The sequence below is a fragment of the Salvelinus sp. IW2-2015 genome, unplaced genomic scaffold, assembly GCF_002910315.2.
Source record: "Salvelinus sp. IW2-2015 unplaced genomic scaffold, ASM291031v2 Un_scaffold3491, whole genome shotgun sequence".
In the NCBI taxonomy this organism is placed as follows: Eukaryota; Metazoa; Chordata; class Actinopteri; order Salmoniformes; family Salmonidae; genus Salvelinus; species Salvelinus sp. IW2-2015.
This window is the reverse complement of record NW_019944771.1, coordinates 15,983-43,216: the sequence shown is the minus strand read 5'-3', so window position 1 is coordinate 43,216 and position 27,234 is coordinate 15,983. Positions and strand designations below refer to the sequence as shown.

At 40.7% G+C, this 27,234-nt stretch overlaps 1 protein-coding gene across 1 annotated transcript; it reads left to right on the top strand.

Moving 5' to 3' along the window:
* Positions 1 to 7,393: 7,393 nt before the first annotated feature.
* On the top strand, positions 7,394 to 26,323 carry LOC112075963 (uncharacterized). Its single transcript, XM_070441135.1, has 10 exons — positions 7,394 to 7,463; positions 9,026 to 9,191; positions 15,282 to 15,359; positions 15,514 to 15,624; positions 15,739 to 15,852; positions 17,564 to 17,686; positions 23,870 to 24,173; positions 24,311 to 24,359; positions 24,589 to 24,858; positions 26,070 to 26,323. The coding sequence occupies exons 2-10, from the start codon at positions 9,175 to 9,177 to the stop codon at positions 26,321 to 26,323; spliced, it is 1,320 nt and encodes a 439-aa protein (XP_070297236.1). The 5' UTR covers positions 7,394 to 7,463; positions 9,026 to 9,174.
* Positions 26,324 to 27,234: the final 911 nt, after the last annotated feature.

Sequence of the window (27,234 nt, the reverse complement as noted above, 5' to 3'; positions counted from 1 at the left end):
GAAGTGAGAGCATTGAGCAGATGGTGATGTGCAAGTAGAAATACTGGTGTACAAAAGAGCAGAAAAGTAAATAAACACAATATGGGGATGAGGTAGGTAGATTGGATGGGCTATTTACAAAATGGGCTATGTACAGCTGGCAGTGATCGGTTAGCTTCAGATAGCTGATGTTTAAAGTTAGTGAGGGAAATATAAGTCTCCAGCTTCAGCGATTTTTGCAATTCGTTCCAGTCATTGGCAGCAGAGAACTGGAAAGGAAAGGCGGCCAAAGAGGTGTTGGCTTTGGGATGACCGTGAGATATACCTGCTGGAGCGCGTGCTACGGTGGGTGTTGTTATCGTGACCAATGAGCTGAGATAAGTCGGAGCTTTACCTGGCATAGACTTATAGATACCTGGAGCCAGTGGGTCTAGCGACGAATACGGTAGCGAGAAGCCAGCGACTAGAGCATACAGGTCGCAGTGGTGGGTGGTATAAGGGGCTTTGGTGACAAAACGGATGGCACTGTGATAGACTGCATCCAGTTTGCTGAGTAGAGATTGGAAGCTATTTGTAAATGGCATCGCCGAAGTCGAGGATCGGCAGGATAGTCAGTTTTACGAGGGTATGTTTGGCAGCTGAGTGAAGGAGGGCTTTGTTATGAAATAGGACGCCGATTCTAGATTTGATTTTGGATTGGAGATGTTTAATATGAGTCTGGAAGGAGAGTTTACAGTCTAGCCAGACACCTAGGTATTTGTAGTTGTCCACATATTCTAAGTCAGAATCGTCCAGAGTAGTGAATCATACAGCTCTGAAAAAGATCTGATGTTAATAAATGGTCAAAAGCCCAATTAGTGGAAAAAGATCATAATTAGACTGCCTGTGTAAACGCAGCCAAAGTAATGAGAAATGGTTGGAATTAGAATTTGGAGTTCTCCATAGCTACATTTACACAGTTAGCCCAATTCTGGTCTTTTTCCACTAATTGGTCCTTTCACCAATCAGATCAACACTTTCGCAAATAATAGTGTAGTTGGGTAAAGATGAACGGCCCCCATGTACTTTACCACAAAAACCTAATTTGCTAAATTCCCCATATTCCCTTTAAGACGTTGGTTTCTCCCATGGGAGACTCGGGTTCAGATCACTGCATGAGTGTGTGTGTGTGTTGTGTGTGTAGACATTTCTGGGGGGAATGGCCCTAGCCCTCACCCTCCAATCCAACAGGTCCCAGATGTGTTCAATGGGATTGAGATCCGGGCTCTTCGCTGCCCATGGCAGAACACTGACATTCCTGTCTTACATGAAATCACGCGCAGAACGAGCAGTATGGCTGGTGGCATTGTCATGCTGGAGGGTCATGTCAGGATGAGCCTGCAGGAAGGGTACCACATGAGGGAGGAGGATGTCTTCATTGTAACGCACAGCACTGAGATTGCCTGCAATGACAACAAGCTCAGTCCAATGATGCTGTGGCACACCGCCCCAGACCATGACTGACCCTCCACCTCCAAATCGATCCCGCGCCAGAGTACAGGCCTCGGTGTAAAGCTCATTCCTTCGACGATAAACTCAAATCCGACCATCACCTCTGGTGAGACAAAACCATGACTCGTCATTGCTAGTCCTGTCTGGACCAGCGACGGTGGGTTTGTGCCCATAGGCGACATTGTTGCCAGTGATGTCTGGTGAGGACCTGCCGTACAACAGGCCTACAGCCTCTCTCAGCCTATTGCGGACAGTCTGAGCACTGATGGAGGAATTGTGCGTTCCTGGTGTAACTCGGGCAGTTGTTGTTGCCATCCTGTACCTGTCCGGCAGGTGTGATGTTCGGATGTACCGATCCTGTTCAGGTATTGTTACACGTGGTCTGCCACTGCGAGGACGATCAGCTGTCCGTCCTGTCTCCATGTAGCGCTGTCTTAGGCGTCTCACAGTACGGATATTGCAATTTATTGCCCTGGCCACATCTGCAGTCCTCATGCCTCCTTGCAGCATGCCTAAGGCACATTCACGCAGATATGCAGGGACCCTGGGCATCTTTCTTCTGGTGTTTTTCAGAGTCAGTAAAAAGGCCTCTTTCATGTCTTAAGTTTTCATAACTGTGACCTTAATTGCCTACTGTCTGTAAGCTGTTAGTGTCTTAACTTCTCTGGGATATGTGGGACGGTAGCGTCCCACTTGGCCAAAAGCCAGAAAAAATGTAGCGCGCCAAATTCAAATATATTACTATAAAAATGAATCTTTCATGAAATCACACATGAAAGACACTAAATTAAAGCTACACATGTTGTGAATCCAACATGTCTGATTTCAAAAAGGATTTACGGGGAAAGCACACCAAACAATTATGTTAGCTCAGTACATAGCCACAGAAAAACAGAGCCATTTTCCCAGCAAAAGATAGTAGTCACAAAAAGCAGAAATAGAGATAAAATGAATCACTAACCTTTGATGATCTTCATCAGATGACACTCATAGGACATCATGTTACACAATACATTTATGTTTTGTTCGATAATGTGCATATTTATATCCACAAATCTCGGTTTACATTGGCGSKATGTTCAGAAATSCCTCCAAAATATCCGGYGAAATTGCAGAGAGCCACGTCAAATAACAMAAATACTCATCATAAACTTTGATMAAAGATACATYTTTTACATAMAATTAAAGATACACTTGTTCTTAATGCAACCGCTGTGTCAGATTTCAAAAAAACGTTACGTAAAAAGCACACCATGCAATAATCTGAGACGGCGCTCAAAAATAACAACATTTCTCCGCCATGTTGGAGTCAACCGAAATACGAAATTGCATCATAAATATTCTCTTACCTTTGATGATCTTTAACAGAATGCACTCCCAGGAATCCTAGTTCCACAATAAATCGTTGTTTTGTTCGATACTGTCCATTACTTATGTCTAAGTAGCTACTTTTGCTAGCATGTTTAGTGCACATGTCCAAACGCTCGCGCAGATGCAGGCGAACTCGGACGAAAACTTCAAAAAGTTATATAACAGGTCGAATAAACTGGTCAAACTAAGTAGAGAATCAATCTTGTTGTTCATACTTTTGATGTCTTCACTATTATTCTACAATGTACAAAATAGTAAAAATAAAGAAAAGCCTGGAATGAGTAGGTGTGTCCAAACTTTTGACTGGTACTGTATGTATATTTTGAAAGGCTCTTAAAGCCTCTGGAAAGATAAATGGAGTCTCTAGCTTAAACAATGAGCATGTGCTGATTAGAAGCATATCTCCCATAGAATTCCATTCATTAGTAGTTGGGGTAGTTGGGGATTTAGAGTAGTTGAAGAAAGAAAGAAAAAAGAAAGAAAGCAATATAGAAGGAACGCATGCAACCAATAAATAAGTACAAATTAGGGCTGACCCCAGTTTGGTCGACAAAGATTTATTTAGTCAAGCAAGTAGCAGTAGAATTTTTTTATATATCATAGTCTTCTAGAAACCTGTCTGATTCGCGCCTGTTTGAGTAGATGGCCCAGTCCATCAGTCTAGGACATGTGCTACTGAAATTGTATACGCTTATATTACATGAGAACAATGGTGCAACATAAATATTATATTATTTTATAAGAATTGCGCTTTATCCCGCATTGGATTGTGGTCGCTGTCTCCATCAGGTGATCGGGTCTTTCTCCTACAAGTGAAGACAGACACTTCCGGGACTCAACTGCGCATGTCCTTATCCAATTCCGAGGCTCATATTGAAGATTCTGGAAGAACTGTCCACATTTACTTTCCGTCAGCCAACCGGATGAGTAGGCTTAACGAACAGCAAAAGCACGAGCCTATGACAATCTACTATCCCCCCGTAGTACAACAGTTGACCTATTCTATACGAGAAAGAAATATTCCAAACATAGTCTGGGACAGTTGTGGGATGGGATAGCTCCCAAATTAGTACAGCCACTAGCATTAAAAAAAGCGTTGGCAGTATGCTATAAACGCGAATGTTCCATTAGCGGGAAACCACCATTCTCAAAAGTGTCCGCAAATGCGATTATGCATGTAATGCTTTTATTATAAGGGTGCATTTGTATGGTTAAAATGATCTTTCCTAACTTGAAACTCACGCGCTGATTTAGAATGGACCATTATCATGCACCTGTCTAGAAACGGGCAGGTGCATGCAAAATATATGTCATCTATGCACTGAAATAGGGAACGGAGGAGGCTTTTCCCAACGGTTCATTTTATTGCCAGCCAGGTAGACTATACTCCTGTTGTAAAGAGAAGCAATGTGCTTAATATTAGGTAAGTTGAGAAATAAATATAGTAAGCCTAGCCTATAGAAAACTGATGGGATCTCCTCTTTTAACATCACTGTTTTCTCACGCAATTGCATAGCCTATAGAAATGTTGAGCATCATGGGCTCATCAAGTATTTTTTTCTTTGATTTTTCATTACATTTGCATTGATGTCAGAGTGATTAGAGGGACAATAGAGTGCTGAGTACCAGGTAGTTAGCAAGTTTGGTAGGCTACTAATGACCATCAGCAGCATCAGAGCTAGGAGAAGCCTAATTACCGTGACTAAACGGTCACATGGAATTTGACTGCCATCATGACTTGTGACCGCCAGTGTGGCTGTAATATGGTCACCATAACAACCCTTGTAAGAAGCATTCATTGTTACATCCCTGTACTTACAGAGTGCAATTATAACCAGTTGCATGTTGTTATTACAGTGTAACTATTAATTATTACAATTAATTACAATACTTTTAGTGTAATCACATATGTAATTACACTGTAATAAGAATCCCTTAAAATATAGCGTTACCAAGATTGCTATGTTACATGAATGGGTTTCCTGACGTGATAAATACTTCTCCAGGCGCTGTGAGATCTGATAAGTTCGTAGCATAACTGCAAAATAAAGATGATCTGAAACACCACTTGTTCTTGATTAAATGGCTCAAGTGTTTATGAATTACTAGGGTACTTGTGAGGTTGATGAATTACTGTTCTCCGTCAGATAAATATGGCCTAAAATGGTGGAGCGGTGTATACTACAGTCTATAGACTGTCTGAAACGAACTCAACACTTTCATAAAAAATGATTGACAAGAAAATGATCAACTAATTCACATGCTGATGGTGTAGCTTTGTAAGTAGTCTATCTTAAATAAACTGATTTATCATTCTATTCTGCCATATTCCCAGTCACTTTGCCATGGTTAAATGCGGTGGTTCGCACTTTCAGTTTCGCTCGAATGCTGCCATCTATCCACGGTTTCTGGTTGGGGTAGGTTTTAATAGTCACAGTGGCTTGAAAAACATACACGATGAACTGACACAGAGAGACAGGAAACACAGGGATAAATACACCTGGAATAATAAGCGATACCTGGAGGGGGTGGAGACAATCACAAGGACAGGTGAACCAGATCAGGGTGTGACAGTCTCAGTATATTTGTCGATATTATCCAGCCTCCTCTGCACATACAGTTCTATGAAAATATACCATGACACAGGAGGGCTTCAGAGGTGTAAAGCATTGGGCTTTAAACATATATACTTTGAGATGATGGCCTTAAAATGTAACTTGACAACTTTTATTTAGCCATGTACAAATACAACTGGTTCAGAACAGGGCAGCACAGCTGGCCCTTAAATGTACACAGAGTCAACATTGATAATATGCATGTCAATCTCTCTTGGCTCAAAGTAAAGGAGAGATTGACTTCCTCACTACTTGTTTTTGTAAGAAGTATTAACATGTTGAATGCACCAAGCTGTCTGTTTAAACTACTAACACACAGCTCGGACACCCATGCATACCGCACAAGACATGCAACCAGAGGTCTCTTTGTCTCTTCACAGTCTCCAAGTCCAGAACAGACAGCTCCCATAGGAGGTGCACAGTACTACAGAGCCATGGTTACATTAAACTATTTTCCACATCTGGTAACAATGTGTCAAAGGAAACACCTTACAGCTGGCGTGCATGGCCCGACCGCCACAAGGAGATGGGACAAGAACATCCCAGCCGGCCAAACCCTCCCCTAACCCGGACGACACTGGGCAAATTGTGCACCGCTTCATGGGTCTCCCGGACACTACAGATCGAACCTGGATCTGTTGTGATGCCTCTAGCACTGCAATGCAGTGCCTTAGACTGCTGCGCCACTCGGGAGACCACCATCTGCCATTGTTTTGACTGCTTGGTTGGTTACTGGGTTGCTGGTTGGTTGATTTACAGTTAGTCTAAGAACTATCTGTGGACACATTCTAATGGTTTACACACTTTAGACAAAGTATAAACCAACCTCAACAATTGAATATACATCTGAAAAACAGCTTCTATCTCAAGGCCATCAGATTGTTAAACAGCCATCACTAACATTGAGTGACTGCTGCCAACATACTGACTCAAATCTCTAGCCACTTTAATAATAAAAAATTGGATGTAATAAATGTATCACTAGTCACTTTAAACAATGGCACTTTATATAATGTTTACATACCCTACATTACTCATCTCATATGTATATACTGTACTCTATACCATCTACTGCATCTTGCCTATGCCGTTCGGCCATCGCTCATCCATATATTTTTATGTACATATTCTTATTAATTCCTTTACACTTGTGTGTATAAGGTAGTTGTTGTGAAATTGTTACATCACTTGTTAGATATTACTGCATGGTCGGAACTAGAAGCACAAGAATTTCGCTACACTCGCATTAACGTCTGCTAACCATGTGTATGTGACAAATAAAATTTGATTTGATTTGATGAAGAATGATGGTTCTTAAATAAGTAAATGGCCTATTTTGTACAGTTTATTTGTGTCTATAGCTGTAACCCCCCCCCCCTCCCCCACCTACCCAACCGGGGGGAAATCGCGGCACCCCCACCCCCAAACTACTTTCCGTGGCTATTACCTCTGTACCTCTGAAAGCGTCCCTTCACTCCTTTCATTTCTGCTGACTCTGCTATAACGTCTCAGGACCCATCAGCTCTACAAAGTCCTCTGTCGCAACCTAGAGGAACGAAAGAGGAACTACAACTATCACAGGAACGCCAAAAAGCTGATATGAATCCTGTAGAATTTTTTCCGATGTATATATATATTTTTTCACTGCATTTAATAACTACGAGCTGAAGACACATTCAAATATCAAATTATCAAATAATTGTAATGGACAATAAATATTTTCTTTATAGAGTTTGCGGCGTATGCCACTGCCAAGATGTATCAGATGTGTCGTGTTATTTCCAGATGTTTTTAATTAATTTGACCCTATCAATATTTGACACCTCAAACATTTCAAATATTAGAACTACATATTCTGCCTCTTAAAAAAAAACAGGTCTACGTTTTCTAAGCGGGAGTTGTTTGTCGAAGTTCTTTCCTGTTAGAAACTGAAAGTAAATTCGACCACTTTTCTCTCTTTCTGTCTCCACCCCAGGGTTTTCGACTTGCAAGACAGCAGCAGAAATGGTAGGTTAAGATGTTTATTATGAAAGTCAGGTGTAAGATTCTTTGGGAGTCAATTATTATTTAACTCAACGAAACTTGCTTTTAATAAAGACCCGATTTTTTAAATAATTTCTAATAAATGGCAAGTAAAAAAATCTAGTACCCCACTAGGCCAACTAGCATAATGGTTAGTGCGCACAAGAAAGACCACGAAAAGTGTTCTCCAGACGCTGACTGAGATTTAGCAGATATGGTAATATATTTATCCGAAAATGAGAGATGCTTATGAGGAAATAAATAATAGACAATCGTGTGAGTTGTATACATACAGTGCATTTCTACCAAACTGATAGGCGGTCAAAGGCCTAATTGAGTCCCGTTACATTTGTACAGTGGGCGTATCCGGATACCCATACTTGCATTCTAAATAATAGGCATTTTAGGTATGTGAAAATATTTTTTTATATGTGAATTTTGGAAAATCGAGTATGCTTTAAATGCCTGGATGTTATACTCATTTCGGCTATAATTCGCTGCACACTTTTGAGGAAGAATGCACTGTACCCAAATGAACGGTGAGTCTAGTAATTTATGTTCATATTTGTTGTGTACAGCATACATTTGTTGTAAACAGTACGTTTCTAAATACTATGTAAGACGATTAGTAGTACACATTATGTCGTTATAGTAAGTAGTAGGCAATACAGATTTCGGATACGCCTATGACTCCCAGCAAACCTTGACAAAATGGAATCATAAAAACATGGTTTTGCGTTGGGCCATAGAGCTAGACAGCAGGGGCAGCACCATTGATGCTATCTTCTTTTTAAAGTAGTACATTTCTACTTTAGGACTGCCTGATCCCTCCTGATGACCCGGCTGGACATGACTCCAACTGGGTCACCAGAAAGGGTAAGCCAATGAAGTTGGAAGTTCCACCCAGTTGACTACGTTAAAATGGTGGAAGTCCTCAATGGCGCTGCCCATGCTAATGCAGCCTTTTGGCCACTAGAGGCCTCTATTCTCTATGATCGGGGCAGGTTGAGGCGTTTTGGCAAGAAGGTTTATGTCAGAATTGACCTGGATTGAATTTTCCAAGCATGTTAGGAGAAATTACTCCACATGTTAGTATAATTAATTAACGTAGTAGGTTGGGAAAATTAGGTTAAATTTAAGAAAAAGGTTACGTTTAACTAAAATGCAAAAATTTACTTTTGACATCAATTTGACATAAACTGTCTACCGCCTAGCCATGAACCGGTAGGGTCGGTTTGGTGTCCAGCCTACCATTTCCTAAAAGAGGACTGACACGAAAAAAGACAACTAAATAACTTAATTACATCTTCACTAAAATTATGTTACATTGCTGGATTAAATATTTTTATAAATAAATAAAAATTGTATAATAAAAAAATAACATTCAGCCTTTAGTGCTTTTCACAATTGTATTTGGTACAAAATGCTTCACAGAATGTCATTACAATGTCAATTTATATCCCCAGCACAGCAGGCCAACAGTAGGCCTACTTTGCTTTTGTATTTAAACATTTGAATATAATGGTGTTTACTCATCTTATTTACAGATTCATTTGGGAACAGACCAGTCCTCTTCAGGATTGTGAGACGTCCTCTCTGAGAGTTATAATGAGTTATCATCAGGGGGCTGAAGGTGAAGCCATCCCTAAAGAAAGACTTGAGGGATGGGTCACCAAACAAGGATCTTGATGAGACCATGGACCCTGATATGAGGTAGGGGTGTGTGTGTGTGTGTGTGTGTGTGTGTGTGTGTGTGTGTGTGTGTGTGTGTGTGTGTGTGTGTGTGTGTGTGTGTGTGTGTGTGTGTCTGTCCATTGGAACACATTTCACTTCTAATGATGCAATCTGATGTAGTTATCAGGATAACTGTTTATATAGTAATTGTTAGGATAACTGGGAATTATAGTAATTAGCAGGATAACTGTGTGTTATATTAATTATCAGGATAACTGTGTGTTATAGTAATTATCAGGATAACTGTGTGTTATAGTAATTATCAGGATAACTGTGTATTATAATAATTATCAGGATAACTGTGTATTATAGTAATTATCAGGATAACTGTGTATTATAGTAATTATCAGGATAACTGTGTATTACAATAATTATCAGGATAACTGTGTATTATAGTAATTATCAGGATAACTGAGTATTATAGTAATTATCAGGATAACTGTGTATTATAGTAATTATCAGGATAACTGTGTATTATAGTAATTATCAGGATAACTGTGTATTATAATAATTATCAGGATAACTGTGTATTATAGTAATTATCAGGATAACTGTGTATTATAGTAATTATCAGGATAACTGTGTATTATAATAATTATCAGGATAACTGTGTATTATAGTAATTATCAGGATAACTGTGTATTATAGTAATTATCAGGATAACTGTGTATTATAGTAATTATCAGGATAACTCTGTATTATAGTAATTATCAGGATAACTGTGTATTATAATAATTATCAGGATAACTGTGTATTATAGTAATTATCAGGATAACTGTTTATTATAGTAATGTTATAGGATAACTGTTTATTATAGTAATTATCAGGATAACTGTGTATTATAGTAATTATCAGGATAACTGTTTATTATAGTAATTATCAGGATAACTGTTTATATAGTGTTTACTGACATTACAAGGTATAGTAATAGATTAAATTGGAAAATGCATTTTGAAAATGAAAATTTTATTTAAACTGTATGCTGTTTCCAGTCAGATAATGGTGGAACTCAGTTTCCCCTAATTTCTATCAAACTAATACTCTATTTGTGTTCACCGCAGAGGTTGGATACAAAATTATTTTCCAAGCGTTTCTTTCTGAGCAGAACCACAATTTTTTCGTTCCGTTCCACTGTTCTGACCAGCATAATAATGTTCTGAACAGGTCTGACTGAGAAAAAAGTACCCGTTTATATTGTTCCTTCTGTTCCTTTGTTAACTTGTGAAGTCGACATAGTTTTTACATTTAGCTCATTCAATACTCCACCAATCAGTGCTGAGAGAGCACCTTTGTATGGACCGGGAAAGCTAGTTGTTTACATCCTTGAATGACAGACAAGTGTGACGTACATTTTGCAGGATTGGGAGAGAGTGAGAGAGAGGGGTCCTGCCTTGAAGTGCTCGGTATCATGATATGACATGCATTATAATGTGTTCAGGATATTAGTAGTAGGCCTATCATTACTTCACTGAATTACATCATTCTATGCTAGCTAGATACAGAGCCTTCAGAAAGTATTCATAACCTTTGACTTATACCCCATTTTGTTGTTAAAGCCTGAATTCAAAATGTATTACATTTATTTTTGTTCTCACTCATCTGCACAAAATACCCATAATGACAAAGTGAAAAAAAATATATATTTTTTGTAAATGTATTGAAAATTAAATACAGAAATAACTAATTAACACATTTACATAGGTATTCAGACCATTTACGTGAAGCACGTTTGGCAGAGATTACAGCCTCGAGTCTTCTTGGGTATGATGCTACAAGCTTGGCACACCTGTATTTGGGGAGTTTGTTCCATTCTTCTCTGCATATCCTCTCAAGCTCTGTCAGGTTGGAGGTGGAGCGTCACTGCACAGCTATTTTCAGGTGTCTCCAGAGATGTTCGATTGGGTACAAGTTCGGGCTCTGGCTGGGCCACTCAAGGACATTCAGAGACTTGTCCCGAAGCCATCCTGCGTTGTCTTGGCTGTGTGCTTAGGGTTGTTGTCCTGTTGGAAGGTGAATCTTCACCAAAGTCTGATGTCCTGAGTGCTCTGGAGTAGGTTTTCATCAAGAATTTCTCTGTTCTTTGCTCCGTTCATCTTTCCCTTGATCCTGACTAGTCTCTCAGTCCCTGCCGCTGAAAAACATCCCCACAGCACGATGCTCCCACCACCATGCTTCACCGTAGGAATGGTGCCAGGTTTCCTCCAGACGCGACGCTTGGCATTCCGGCCAAAGAGTTCAATCTTGGTTTCATCAGACCAGAGAATCTTGTTTTTTCATGGTCTGAGAGCCCTTTTGGCAAACTCCAAGTGGGCTGTCATGTGCCCTTTACGGAGGAGTGGCTTCCGTCTGGCCACTCTACCATAATAGCCTGATTGGTGGAGTGCTACAGAGATGGTTGTCCTTCTGGAAGTTTCTCCCATCTCCACAGAGTAACCCTGGAGCTCTGTCAGAGTGACCATCTGGTTCTTGGTCACCTTCCTGACCAAGGCCCTTCTCCCCCGATTGCTCAGTTTGGCCCGGCCAACTCTAGGAAGAGTCTTGGTGGTTCCAAACTTCTTCCATTTAAGAATGATGTAGGCCACTGTGTTCTTTGGGACCTTCAATTGTGCAGAAATGTTTTGGTACCCTTCCCCAGATCTGTCCCTTGACACAATCCTGTCTCGGAGCTCTACGGACAATTCCTTTGGTTTTGGCGCTGACATGCACTGTCAACTGTGGGACCTTATATAGACATGTGTGCCTTTCCAAATCATGTCCAATCAATTGAGTTTACCACAGGTGGACTCCAATCAAGTTGTAGAAACATCAAGGATGATCAATGGAAACAGGATGCACCTGAGCTCAATTACGAGTCTCATAGCAAAGGGTCTGAATACTTACGTAAATAAGATTCATTTTTTATTTCTTATAAATTTGCTAACATTTCAAATTTTTCACTTTGTCATTTCTAATTTTTCACTTTGTCATTATGTAGATTGATTGATGAGAAAAAAAAGTATTTCATCAATTCAAGGCGTCTGAATACTTTCCGAATGCACTGTACATAAGGGTGTGAATTTAAGTCAATACTTTGTTGAGGCACCTCTCTAGAGCTTTCCACACCTGGATTGTGCAACTTTTCCAATTATCCTTTTCAAAATTCTTCAAACTCTGTCAAATTGGTTATTGATCATTGTTAGACCATTTTCAGGTCTTGCCATAGATTTAAGTCAAAACTAACTCGTCCACTCAGGAAAATTCACTGTCTTCTTGGTAAGCCACTCCAGTGTAGATTTGGCCTTGTGTTTTAGGTTATTGTCCTGCTGAAAAGTGAATTAATCTCCCAGTGACTGGTGGAAAGCAGACTGAACCAGGTTTAGGTTTCTTTTTGATCTTGAAAAACTCCCCAGTCCTTAATGATTGCAAGCATACCCATAACATGATGCAGCCACCACTATGCTTGAAAATATGGAGAGTGGCATATTTATGCCCCAAACATCAAATCAAATCAAATCAAATTTTATTAGTCACATACACATGGTTAGCAGATGTTAATGCGAGTGTAGCGAAATGTTGTGCTTTCTAGTTCCGACAATGCAGTAATACCAACAGTAATCTAACGTAACGAATTCCACAACTACTACCTTAATACACACCACAAGTGTAAGGGAATAAACAGATCTGATCATAAAGATATATGAATGAGTGGTGTACAGAACGGCATGGCAAGATGCAGTAGATGGTATAGAGAGTAGGATACATAATATGATGAGTACTGTAGGGTATTTAAACATAAGTTGGCTATAGTTTAAAGTGGCTAGTGGTAATGTATTACATAAAGATGGCAAGATGCAGTAGATGATATAAGAGTACAGTATATACATATGAGTGGGTATTGTAGGTATGTAAACATTATATTAAGTGGCATTGTTTAAAGTGGCTAGTGGTACATTTTACATTATCTCATCAATTCCCATTTTTAAAGTGGCTGGAGTTGAGTCAGTATGTTGGAGCCGTAAATGTTAGTGGTGGCTGTTTAACAGTCTGGATGGCCTTGAGATAGAAGCTGTTTTTCAGTCTCTCGGTCCCTGCTTTGATGCACCTGTACTGACCTCGCTTCTGGATGATAGCGGTGTGAACAGGCAGTGGCTTGGGTGGTTGTTGTCCTTGATGGATCTTTATGGCCTTCCTGTGACATCGGGTGGTGTAGGTGTCCTGGAGGGCAGGTAGTTTGCCCCCGGTGATGCGTTGTGCAGACCTCACTACCCTCTGGAGAGCCTTACGGTTGTGGGCGGAGCAGTTGCCGTACCAGGCGGTGATACAGCCCGAGGGATGCTCTCGATTGTGCATCTGTAGAAGTTTGTGAGTGCTTTTGGTGACAAGCCGAATTTCTTCAGCCTCTGAGGTTGAAGAGGCGCTGCGTGCGCTTCTTCACAACGCTGTCTGTGTGGGTGGACCAATTCAGTTTGTCCGTGATGTGTACACCGAGGAACTTAAACTTTCCATTTTCTCACTACTGACCCGTCGATGTGGATAGGGGGGTGCTCCCTCTGCTGTTTCCTGAAGTCCACAATCATCTCCTTTGTTTTGTTGACGTTGAGTGTGAGGTTATTTTCCTGACACCACACTCCGAGGGCCCTCACCTCCTCCCTGTAGGCCGTCTCGTCGTTGTTGGTAATCAAGCCTATCACTGTAGTGTCATCCGCAAACTTGATGATTGAGTTGGAGGCGTGCATGGCCACGCAGTCGTGGGTGAACAGGGAGTACAGGAGAGGGCTCAGAACGCACCCTTGTGGGGCCCCAGTGTTGAGGATCGATAACACTTTGTATTCAGGACCAAAAGTGAATTGCTTTGCCACATTTTTGGCAGTATTACTTTATTTATTTTGTTGCAAGTAGAATGCATGTTTTGGAATATTTTTTATTTTGCAAAGGCTTCCTTCTTTTCACTCTGTCAATAAGGTTAGTATTGAGGAGTAACTACAATGTTTATGCATCCTCAGTTTTCTCCTATCACAGCCATTAAACTCTGTAACTGTTTTAAAGTCACCATTTGCATCATGGTGAAATCCCTGAGCAGTGTTCTTCCTCTCTGGCAACTGAATTAGGAAAGATACCTGTAGCTTTGTTGTGACTGGGTGTATTGATACACCATCCAAAGTGTAATTAATAACTTCACCATTCTCGTAGGGATATTCAATGTTTGTATTTTTGTTTTTACCCACATACCAATAGGCATTGGAAAACCTCCTTGTTCTTTGTGGTTGAGTCTGTTTTTGAAATGCACTGCTCGACTGAGGACCTAACAGATAATTATATATGTGGGGTACAGAGATTAGGTAGTCATTAAAAAATAATGTTCAACACTATTGTACACAGAGTGAGTCCATGTAACTTATTATGTGACTTGTTAAGCACGTTTCTACTCCTGAACTTATTTAGGCTTGCCATAACTAATGAAGTGGTTCAATACTTATTGACTCAAAGACATTTCAACTTTAAATGTTTAATTAATTTGTAAAAATGTCTAAAAACAAATTGCACTTTGACATTTTAAATGCAGGCTGTAGCACAACAAAATGCATAAAAAGTCAATGGGGTGAATACTTTTTGAAGGCCCTGTACCTAGCTACGTAGGAGCAAATAATAATGGAGGAACTTTGAATGTCCAAGAGTTGGCTCAACGCTGAGGCTAGCTCAACGCCCTGGACCAGAGCTAGCTAACAAGCTTGTGTGTGCAGCCACACCAGAATTCAAAATAAGTCTTACCTTTTTGTTAAATCCAATGTGAAACGTGATAACTAAAGTATCCTTAACTAGCCTAGAAAACTATCTGGCAGGCAGACACTGGAAGGAGAAGTTCCTGTGTGACAGAGTAAGTGCTTTTCATAGGCACTTTGATGGAATTTTCCCCCAAAATGTAAAATAATGTTATTAATTAAGCAATTCCCATGCTTTTGAAATAATGGTTCTGTTCCGGAACAGTAGAAATCACCTTCGTTCCCGATTTTGTTTACGTTCCTCAAAAATGTTTTTGTTCCAAAATTTCTCAAACACTAAAGCTGCAGTAAAAATATTCTCTGTTCACAGTGTCCATGTGCATAAAACAGACTTTCCTACACCTAGCTGTGAGTCCACTAGAACACTGGAGAGTGACGGAGAACTAATGTGCTTCTAATTATTATTTGTTCTTCATCTGATTTTTTTGTTGTTGTTGTTTATTACCTTACAATACACAGTTGAGTCACAGTTCAATGTTTTATAAAATAGTTGCATTGAAATAACAGTAAACACATTCGTGAGCATCTTTCTATGTTCACAGCAACAATATGAAGCATCTCCAGCTATGTTCAGCTAGTCATAGTGACCACAGTGACCAGTCAGTGAATTTGAGCGTAGACCCAAGTGATGGAGACCAAAGCAAGGATGAAAGGTAAACCAGTACAACCTATGCAGAGTAGTATAGCTGTATGACATGTGTATTATGTACTGTATATGTTTATTGTATGTTCAAGTGAATTGTGTGACGGTCTTTTGTTGCTTTCAGGGTTCATCTGGAGAGACCAGTGTCACCAATCCCCAGTTATCTATCAATAAAGAGTGACAAATCATTGATGATCCCTCTTGGATTCAAGGACGGAGAATTAGCTAAAATAGAGGGGTGAGATAATACTTTTTATTTATGGGCATTTTATCCAATTTGATGTCACTAATTAATGATTTTACTTTACTAAGATAATTGGTTATGTGCAGTAGAATATGGCAGCGTAACCAATTATATTGTTATTATACTATTCAGGTCTATAGAAAAGTGTTTTGTTCATTGTGTGTCCGCCACAAGAAGTCCCCATTCGCCTTGTTATGACAGTCCCCCCAGGATTTCACAGTTTGTTTTGTCATAGTTGCAGGCCAAAATGCTTGATTCTGCTTTGGCAATAATGACATCATTTGCAATGATTTTGTGCAATTTGTCACAAAAATGTGCTGACAAGGGAAAATGTTTGTTGACGTGTTTTTTGATTTAAAACCTCTACGGGATCGGTGTCCCCCATGTGGGACGGTTGAGCTAACATAGGCTAATGTGATTAGCATAAGGTTGCAAGTTAAAAAAAATCCCAGGACATTAACAATTCTTGTTAATCGAACTGCACTACACTGTCCAATGAAGGTAAACAAATTGTTGCTTACTGGAAAATACTTTTTCAAACACACACAGTCACGTTGTACAGTGCCATTATGCCTATTAGCAGGGCTATATTTTGGCCTTTATGGGCGGCGCACAATTGGCCCAGCGTTTCTCTCCCTAAATGTTTTGGCCTTTACGGATATTTTTTGGGCCTTTTTTCAGATTACAATAGCTCACTTTTGTTTTTTTGAAAACAAAATTACCTCCAAAATATCGTTATATATTATCAAGTTGATGGCACAGTCATATAGCCCGGCACCTACATAAAGCTGAGTGACTCACTCATTCATGGCTTTGGATCAAAATAAGTACCAACATTCTTTCTGATAGTCTTTAATAAATAAATGTTTTGGTCATCCTGACGTGGACACCATGTACAGTATTATAATAGCCCATTATGGGCTATTAGCAGGACAGTATAGCTTTACCAACACCTCTCTGTATTTTGATACTCTGTGGATGGGGGCTCCCGAGTGGATGGGGGCTCCCGCAGTGCAAAATGCGTTGCTACAGATGCAGGGTCGATACCCATGCTGAACGCCACCGGGAGACCCATGAGGCGACTTTTGGTTTTAATTTAGAATCCTCAAATCCTCTATATGTAATTATTGGCGGAGAGTCACGTCATATTTTTCCGATATACTGTAGGCCTACCGTAGGCGACATGAGTCTCACTAGTGTTGAGTAATGTGCTGTTAAAAGTGGTGTAGGTCTTATTTTTTTAAAGAGCATATTGAAGTTAGGCCAAATGCTTGCTGGCTTCCCTTGCATTCAACGCTACAGGTGGCAACAATGTCATACTCTTTTTGACCAGACAGAATCAGATAAATTGGCAACACATACAGAGACAGAGGGGCGCTGTTTTGCTCACTCAGATGCTTTCTCCTGTGACATACATTCAGCCTCTTGCTAATTTTAAGGAAAATTATGAATCACAGAGAGACGAAAGATACATTATTTGATGTATTTAAATTTAGTTTTGGTATATTTTTGGGGGAAGCATCCATAAATACACACCACTGCATCACACACACACACACACACACTAAGAGGAGCGCAGGATCAAGCCGCTGTGCAGTGACCATGGAGAAGTTGTGTGCTTGAGCAAGGGCACAACAGTAGGAGATAGTAGTTAGGATCCAACAGCAACCAGATCAACTGTGAAGAAAACTTTCTTTGTTTACAGGAACAATTTGAATCATCTCCAGCTACGTACAGCTAGTCATATGTCTACGAGTGACCAGAGTGACCAGTCATTGAATTTAAGCAGAGACCCAAGTGATGATGGAGACCAAACCAGGGATGGAAGGTAAACCAACAACACATGCATTATTACATGTAGTTGTATGACATACACTACATCACCAAAAGTACGTGGACACCTGCTTGTCGAACATCTCATTCCAAAATCTTGGGCATTAATATGGAGTTTGTCCCCCTTTGCTGCTATAAGAGCCTCCACTCTTCTGTGAAGGCTTTCTACTAGATGTTGAAACATTGCTGTTGGAACTTGCTTCCATTCAGCCACAAGAGCATTGGTGAGGTCGGGCGCTGATGTTGGACAATTAGGCCTGGCTCGCAGTCAGTGTTCCATCTCAAAGGTGTTCGATGGGGTTGAGATCAGGGCTCTGTGCAGGCCAGTCAAGTTCTTCCACACCAATCTCGACAAACCATTTCTGTATGGACCTCGCTTTGTGCATGGGGGCATTATCATGCTGAAACAGGAAAGGGCCTTCTCCAAACTGATGCCACAAAGTTGGAAGCACAGAATCTTCTAGAAAAAGGGGGTAAAAGTACGGACGGCGGGCCGTGTCCGGCCCGTGAGACATTTTTTAAATGTATTAAATATGATTATATTTGAGTTACGATTTTTGGCTTAAAATGACTCATTCCATGATATACAAACAACCTCCAATAGATGCAGCTGTAGCCTGGCAGTGCACTCTGTATTTGGACCTACAGTCAGATTCAGAATGCCATCATAGTAGGCTGGACAATAGAACAAGTCAAAATTCACCCAAGGCTGAAAAACGGCAAAATAACGTAGGCTGAAATGGAAGGGTAGCGCGAGGTCATTGCAAATGAATTGAAACTAACATTTGCAGAGCCTCTTCTGACTGGTGTGATCCCAGCTAGCAATGTGGAATCAGCTAGGAATCGGGTGTCGTACTCGACCCGGAATCAAAATGAATGACTGCCCAGAATCGGCCCAAGTGCATCGGGCCAATTCCTTCTTCCGTTATTCAGACGACTTTGCCGGCATCTTACCAGAATCCCCCCAGAAGCGACCAGATTAACATTTTTATAAAGGTATACAAAATTACCCAATTTAGTCATTTTAAATATGACTATTATACATTTTATACATATAAATTATACCCATCCACAAAAAAGCTATTTGTGTCGGAGGAAACACCATACACCTGATGACCGTGTCAGCGTCTAGCCCGCCACAGGAGTCACTACAGTGCGATAGGACAAGGACTTCCCGGCCGGCCAAACCCTCCCCTAACTCGGACGATGCTGGGTCAATTGTGCGTCGCCTCATGGGTCTCTCGGTCGCAGCCGGCACGGGTCTATAGAAACGCAGTTTGGACTGTGATGCAGTGTTTTAAACCACTGCGCCACTCGGAAGGTTCCAGCCACAAAGTTTTTAATGCTTGTCAATTGCCTTGCACAAAGTATCAAAATAATATAATACTACACAGGACTCTTAAAGAATTTCATTTAAATGTTAATTGTATTTTTTCGATCACAGAAACAATTAGGAAAATATGGAATAAATAAATAAATAATGAAATGTTAATTATATAAAGCAGCCCGTGTTATCCAAGTAATAGCCCCAAGTAATACATTTGGGCCAGATAACTCTCACCGGAATTGGCCCAGGCCCCAAGTGATACATTTGGGCCAGATAACTCTCACCGGAATTGGCCCAGGCCCCAAGTGATACATTTGGGCCAGATAACTCACACCGGAATCGGCCCGAGCTCAATCCCCGCATACAAGCCATAAGTAATACTACCGAAGGCGGCCCAGACTCGGCCCACATGATGTCGGCCGAGTCTGACTCTCAGCCGATTGCCCCGACTCTCAGCCGGAATCGGCCCAGATCTGCTGTGCTAGCTGGGATGCTTAGAATTGCATTTAGCCTAGATGGCACAAGAAAACGTAGCCCTTTTTATTTTACCACTACAATCTGTTAGGACGAAACTGAAAGAAAACAACTTGTGTAGAAAGTTAACATCCGCACCTCGATGGTGTCAACTGTGTTTATGTCTGCGTAATGAGGAAGTAGGGAAAAAATGAAAACTTCTGACTATTTATTTTCTAGTGATCGATGACAACTGAGCTCGCTGCACAGACTTACATAATTACAAAGAGGAGATTCTCCTGATTAAAATGGTGTCCGACTTGAAAAAAACTAAATATACACGGTGAGATATTTGGCGAAATAGACCGGCATGCCTCTCCATAGGAAAACAATGGGCGGAGCTCAGGGTTCCAAGGGCAAAATGTATTTTGGGGCTAGCATTTGACGACAACCGAGCTCGCTGCCCAGACTTACATCATTACAAAGAGGAGATTCTCCTGATTAAAATGGTGTCGGACTTGATTTTTTTTTAAATATACACATTCTGAGATTTTTGGCAAAATAGACATACATACCCGTATTTCCCCAAAACAATGGCAGTCTGAAAGTTGACCATTTATGTATTACCATTTATCTACTACCATTTATCTACTACCATTTGCCTTTTTGTGTTTAACATTTTGTGGTTTGCAATCTAGCAGTTAAGAGCATTAGGCAGTAACCGAAAGGTGGCTAGTTAGAATCCCCGAACGGACTAGGTGAAAATCTGTCGATGTACCCTTGAGCAAGGCACTTAACCTTAGTCGCTTTGGATAAGAGCGTCTGCTAAATGACTAACTGTAAATGTAAACTAGGCCTCTATGTGAAAGCGTGGCAATGTTTTATTAACTTTTCATTACTCCTCTGATGACATGGCAGGCAGGTTGGCAAACAGACTCTAATGGCAGGCAGGCAGCACAGTCATGAATACGAACTGCTCAGCAAGCAAAGGCTCTTTTGAGAGCTACCAGTTTTACAATTTAAAAAAATCAAATTTTTATTGTCTGTGTCCAGTGTCTGTGTTTATATGTTAAGGGGGTGTTACTTTTGCAAATAATGTCACCCATCTAAATAAATAGTTTTAAGTGTTCTAGGCTACCCTAGGGTTAGGGTTTAGGGTTAAGGCTAAAATAGGTTATACCTAGGGTTAGGGTTAAGCCTAAAATAGGTTATACCTAGGGTTAGGGTTAAGGCTAAAATAGGTTATACCTAGGGTTAAGGTTTTTAAGGCAAAAAACAGTATGGGTTTATAGCTCTCTTGATCTTCCCTGTGGCCTTCTGTGGGTACTACATAACTCATTCATAACACTTGCTAGGCTCATAAACTTAGGACAGAGTCATGCGTTTTGTTTAGGCAAACACCATTTTCTGAAAGAAAATAAGGTTAACCATGACCAGGAAATGTTTATCGTTTGATGGCTATGCGCCAGCCATCATTAGCACAGGGCGGCAGGGTAGCCTAGTGGTTAGAGCGTTGGACTAGTAACCGAAAGGTTGCAAGTTCAAATCCCCGAGCTGACAAGGTACAAATCTGTAGTTCTGCCCCTGAACAGGCAGTTAACCCACTGTTCCTAGGCCGTCATTGAAAATAAGAATTTGTTCTTAACTGACTTGCCTAGTTAAATAAAATAAATCATTAGCACAGTGGGTAACAACATCCTGTACCTAGGTGAACAGTGAGCTTGCACACAAAGTAGCTATTTGAGGTAAGCCTACAAGTTTGAAGTGGGCGTGTCTCAATGCCAACAATAGTAAAGCAGGCATTGTGATGTAGAACAATGGGCTGGGAATAGAACGTTCCAAAGGTGAAATACGTTTTTAATAATATTGGACATAAGGCGGTATGTCTGATATGCCAAGAAAGTGTTGATGTTTTTAAGGAATATAATCTCAATTGTCATTTTTCAAGCAAGCATGCTAACAGGGTGCTTGGAAAAAATGAATCTACCGTGGAGATGGATCACCAAATCTAACCGGTAAAAACATTGGCCTAATAAAAAGATTACAAGACAATGTAAAAGAAGAAAGCCCTAAATCAGAGGAATTTCTTCACTGTATTATTCATCAGGAACCCCTGTGTGTTAAAGTGTGTTAAAGTTGGAAAATGTTGTCAAAGTGGTTGTACAACTTCTCAACTTTAAACGGGCGATGAGGCTTAACCATCGTCAGTTCATTCAGCTGCTCAATGACACAGAGGCAGAGCACCAGGACTTGTTGTACCATTCAAATGTGCGCTGGCTAAGCCTGGGAAAGGTATTTTGCCGTGTGAGAACTGAGAAGGGAGATAGGTATGTTCCAGACAAATGAGCCACCGGTCTCTCGCTCATTTCCCGACTCTGGCCGCACTATCGCAGTGCCACACTGAGACATACAATAGACTTTGGCAAGGTTGAGACTGAGCTGGAGGGTGTGTCATGCCCCCTGTCTTTCGGCAGCTAGAAAGCACCACCTGACACACAACTGGAGCTCATCAACATCCAGCTTTGACGGAGAAGTATAACAGACAAAAAATACCAGTTTTATGGCTCACTGAATGAAACAGTTTCCAAACATGAAAAATCACGCCCAGAGGATGCTGGTTTTATTCAGATCCACATATGTGTGTGAACAAATTTACTCACTCATGAATTACAAGACATCCCGTCACAGGTCAATTTAACAAACCACTTGTCAGCTGTTCTGAGGATCTCTACTTCAGAAGTAACACCAGACTTTGATGCCCTTTACAAGAGAGCTGACCAGACCCATTGCTCACATTAAGACTGAAATCACCAAGTGGGGTAGGCCAGGCTTCCAGTAATGCACTTGGATACTGGCCTTGTCCCCATTCATTTGACATTGAATGCTTACTACAACGGCTCAGATTGTACTTTATTTGGGCTGAGATGATTTGAGAACTGTTCAGTAATCTGCTTTAATATAAAGAGTTATAGACCATCTACATGTCAACATGAATCCAAATGTTGTTCGTTTGCTCTGTATGTGGCTCACAATTATCTTTTTTAGGGTGGAGGTGAAATGAGAAGTATTCCATAATATGCTACCATAAACAGGCCATTCAATATGAACTAAAATTATATCGTTTTTGCTCTTATTTGTGTCACTCAGATTGTACTTTAGGAATGGAGATGGTCTTTATCAGCCGTCTGCTGTTTCCAGTCATGTAAACATGTTTTTTCATATTTAGAAGTTTGCACTTATTTTTTGTGGCTGTGAGTCTGATTGTGGGCAGAGAAAGTACAGTGACAGAATTGTTCTGCAATCTTAGCAGCATATGTACACCTACAGTACACTACTAGTTGTGTGTCTACGTGAACACAGGCTTCATATGTTTTGTCACGCATATAGTATGTGGCCCTTCACTTGGTTTCAAAAGCTAAATGTGGCACTTGAGCCAAAAAGTTTGCCAACCCCTGGGCTAGAATGTCATTGTATGCTGTAACGTTAAGATTTTCCTCTACTGGAACTAAGCGGCCTAGCCGAACCATGAAAAACAGCCCCAGACCATTATTCCTCCTCAACCAAACATTACAGTCGGCACTATGCATTGAGGCAAGTAGCATTCTCCTGCCACCCGCCAAACCCAGATTTGTCCGTTGGACTGCCAGATGGTGAAGGGTGATTCTTCACTCCAGAGGACGCATTTCCACTGCTCCAAAGTCCAATGGCGGCAAGTTTTACAGCACTCCAGCTGATGCTTGGCATTGCGCATGGTGATCAGGTTGTGTGCGGCTGCTCGGCCATCAAAACCCATTTCATGAAGCTTCTGACTAACTGTTCTTGTGCTGATGTTGCTTCCAGAGGCAGTTTGTAACTCGGTAGTGAGTGTTGCAACCGAGGACAGACTATTTTTACACGCTACGGGCTTCAGCACTCGGCGTTCCCGTTCTGTGAGCTTGTGTGGCCTACCACTTCGCGGCTTAGCCGCTGTTGCTCTTAGACGTTTCCACTTCACAATAACAGCACCTACAGTTGACCGGGGCACCTCTACCAAGGCATAAATTTAACAAACTGATTTTTTGGAATGGTGGCATCCTATGACAGTGCCACGTTGAAAGTCACTGAGCTCTTCAATAAGAGTAGTGTACCTACATTCTACTGCCAATGTTTGTCTATGGAGATTGCATGGCTGTGTGCTCGATTTGATTTACCTGTCAGCAACGGGCGTGGCTGAAATAGCTAAATCCACCCATTTGAAGGGGTGTCCACATACTTTTGTATATTTAGTGTACATGTTTGACAGGTATATAAAGTAAATTCTTCTTGTGAAATTTAAAGTTGCTTGGTAAATCTAAAAAGGTTATGTATTTTGTTTATTATGTTTTAATGTTTAAGTTTTAATGTGTGTAATTGACTTAGCCTCATCAGGCCAGAAGAGATGGTCTGTGATGTCTGTGAGGTCAAAGCTGTGAAGTTCTGTCAGACCTGCACTCTCTCCTACTGTGGGACCCACGTTAAGAAGCACTACACAGTACCTAAACTACAGAGACACACCCTGGTGGAGGTGACTGGAGACCTGGAGGAGAGACTCTGTCAGGAACACCACAGAGCTCTGGAGGTGTTCTGCAGGAKAGACCAGAAGCTGATCTGCAGTCTGTGTMRAGTYACAARYCARAAAGGACATGATGTAGTCTATGAGGAGATAAAACAYMCAGGAAGACAGGTAGGTAGATGCTCTTTAAAGAAGATATTACATTTTATCATAGTGATGTTCAGTCATACTAGCTTTTTCATCGTATATTCTGCAAAGAAACAACAGTGTTTTTCATCAAAATAATGGCTTCTTACTCTGTTTTCAAGACTTTTGATAGAGATCAATGTCAAAGACTAAAGCTGGCCTCAGTTGACGGTAGGTGTTTGTACAATCAAGAAATACATTACCCAAACAATGTATTTTGAGACCTTTACATTGTGTTCAACAACATACATACAATTTTAAGACCATTTAAAGAGGAAGATGAATTTGTTTAGATTAATAATACTTATTCCATAATGCTTGTTTGATTAATATGTCGTTTTCATTTTAGTGTGCCAGTGCAATTAACGTAATTATTTTTGATCTTCCATTATTTCTTTAGAAGTACTGCCCCCTCCTGGTGCGATCCAGTTCTCGTCAGTGACGTCAGAGTCTGTGTCTCAGAGCTGGGGTTCTCCTGAGGGACTGACGGGACCACATCATTTCAGAGTGACCTGGAGATGTGATGGAGAAGAGAGGAGCCTGATGGTGGAAGATGGGTGTAATGTTGAAATAGTTGGACTTCAGCCTGGTAAGAAGTACCAGTTCAGTGTGGCTACAGAGGGAGGAGATGGCAGCCAAAGCAGATGGGTCTCATCATCTGTATTTACTGGTACAGTAACTTGAGTTTGTCTTTGGTTATTTGCTTCTAGGGATGTAGTTTTTTAATGTGATGTCCAAACAATAAATTATCTATAGGCCTATGCCATATTCTGTTTCATCAAACATATTATATTTCTTCCTAGTGGTCCCAGCACCCAGGGACTTAGAAAATAAAAACTTGTTAGAAAATCATTTGAAATTGAAGTTGAAACAGCCTATAAATAAAAACAGGCTGTGTGCCTTGGTTTGAGGGCAGCATGGATTAAATGTACTGTTGTGTAACAATCACATTCTGGAACGGAGAGAACGTTCTAACATCACCTGCATAAAAAGTAAGAAATCATGAATGTATTTACGTGAGGTGCCGCCGTGTATCTCTCTCTGAACCGGGCCGCCCTGGAAAGTGAGTTGGGCCTTCTCACGGCTCACTCACGGTCTTCTACTTTTGTTCTCCTCTGTAGTTGTCCGGTATCCGGTGACTTGTCGGGTAGTCCTGAACAAAACGAAAGAGTTTATTCTTCTTCCATTCGCTCTGGAAGAAGGTTCTTTGAAGATAGGCTAGCCAGCCGGGTCGATGGTTCCCATTGGGGTGATGAGAGTAGCGTAGTATGATGGTTTGACCAGAGTAGGAGAATGGTCCCACTTAAATTCACTTTTGAAGATACTTTACTTAGGACAGCTAATCAGCCGTACCAATGATTATCCGGGAGGGGAGTTTTCTTCTCCACCTCGTGTTGAGATTCAGAGTTCAAACCACTTTGAATGTGATCTGCAGCTCTACGTCTATCTGGTCTTAATGTTCATTTCTTTGCCAATTCTTTATGCACACTGGTCGAAAGGGGCAGTTCCGTCAGGCTGACACGCTCTCTGACTCTGGGTGTGGCTACTTACTGTGCAAAGTTTATGGAAACAAATGATCTCTTATGGCTCCTTAAATCACATCCATATCTTAACAACAATACTTTCATAATATTTCATATTACATGCACAATGTATAGGATGGACATTTAGTACTTGTAGTTGGTATACTTTCCAAGTTACTGTATTTGCTTTATAACATTTGTGTAACTCTCTGTTGTGTGACTTCTGCTTTAGCTTATTTCTTCCCATATCAAATCTTAAACGCTGGCCGTTTCTATTTATCAACTACTATGCTACTTTCCTCCTGTAGAATATTTCTAGAGTTAAACATTAGCCCTAAGATAATGTATTTTCCCTTAGTACTTCCTGCTCCAGAACCGCTGACTGTTGAGCTCAGTGGACACCACATCAGCTGTTGTTGCTGGAGCCAGCCACCAGGATGCGAGCCAAAGCCAACATCATTACAAGCTCTCCTACCTACTGTCCAGCGACAGAACCACACATCACTACCACATCTTCACACAGCATCACTCTCTCTGACCTGCACAATGTGGTACTTCAGTACTCTGTCACTGTCTGCACTGTGCTGGAAAATGGAACGCAAAGTCAACTGACGTCAACAACCTCACCACAAGTAGGAATTACCCTACTTAAGTATTATCTCTGTGTCAAAGATTATTAATCTTAACTAACGATCATATCTGGTCAGGTTTCTTCCACTCTTGTGAGTCATTATGTTTAAGGACTTGGTGTGCCTCTGCTTGCTTGAACCCAACATCACGACACCAATGATTTTATCTTTTAAACCCTTTTAACCTTGTGTAGACTTCTGGGTGTACCATTGGATTTGTCTATTTCTTCTGCATCCATTGGTAATCTGTTGTGTGTAACAAAGGCTGAGTTAGAGCAGTGTTTGTGAGACGAGGGGATCATGAAGGGGCCTGGTCTTTTTACAAAATGTATTTTGAGTGAATGTTTGGAGCTAAAAACTATGAACGCTATCTATGACTTTCATGAAAACGCACATGTAATGTTTTGCTCTATGTCGCTGCACAAGCTACACAATAGTTGTAGAAGGTAAATTGTTCTTTATAACACTTAAGATCATTGAAATCCCAGGACCATACATACATTCAGAAAGTATTCAGACCCCTTGACTTTTCACATTTCGTTACATCTTATTCTAAAATGTATTAAATATTTTTCCCCCTCATTCAGTCTACCCACAATACCCCATAATGAACAAAGCAAAAACAGGCTTAACGGTCTAAATAGTTATGTAAATAATATGTATTTTATTTTCAAGGACATTGCAAACATTTCTAAAAATCTGCTTTCAATTTGTCATTATGGGGTATTATGTGTATTTATTGATGAAGGAAAAATATATATTTTTTCAGGGGCGGCAGGGTAGCCTAGTGGTTAGAGCGTTGGGCTAGTAACTGAAAGGTTGCAGTTTAAATCCCCGAGCTGACAAGGTACAAATCTGTCGTTCTGCCCCTGAACAAGAATTTGTTCTTAACTG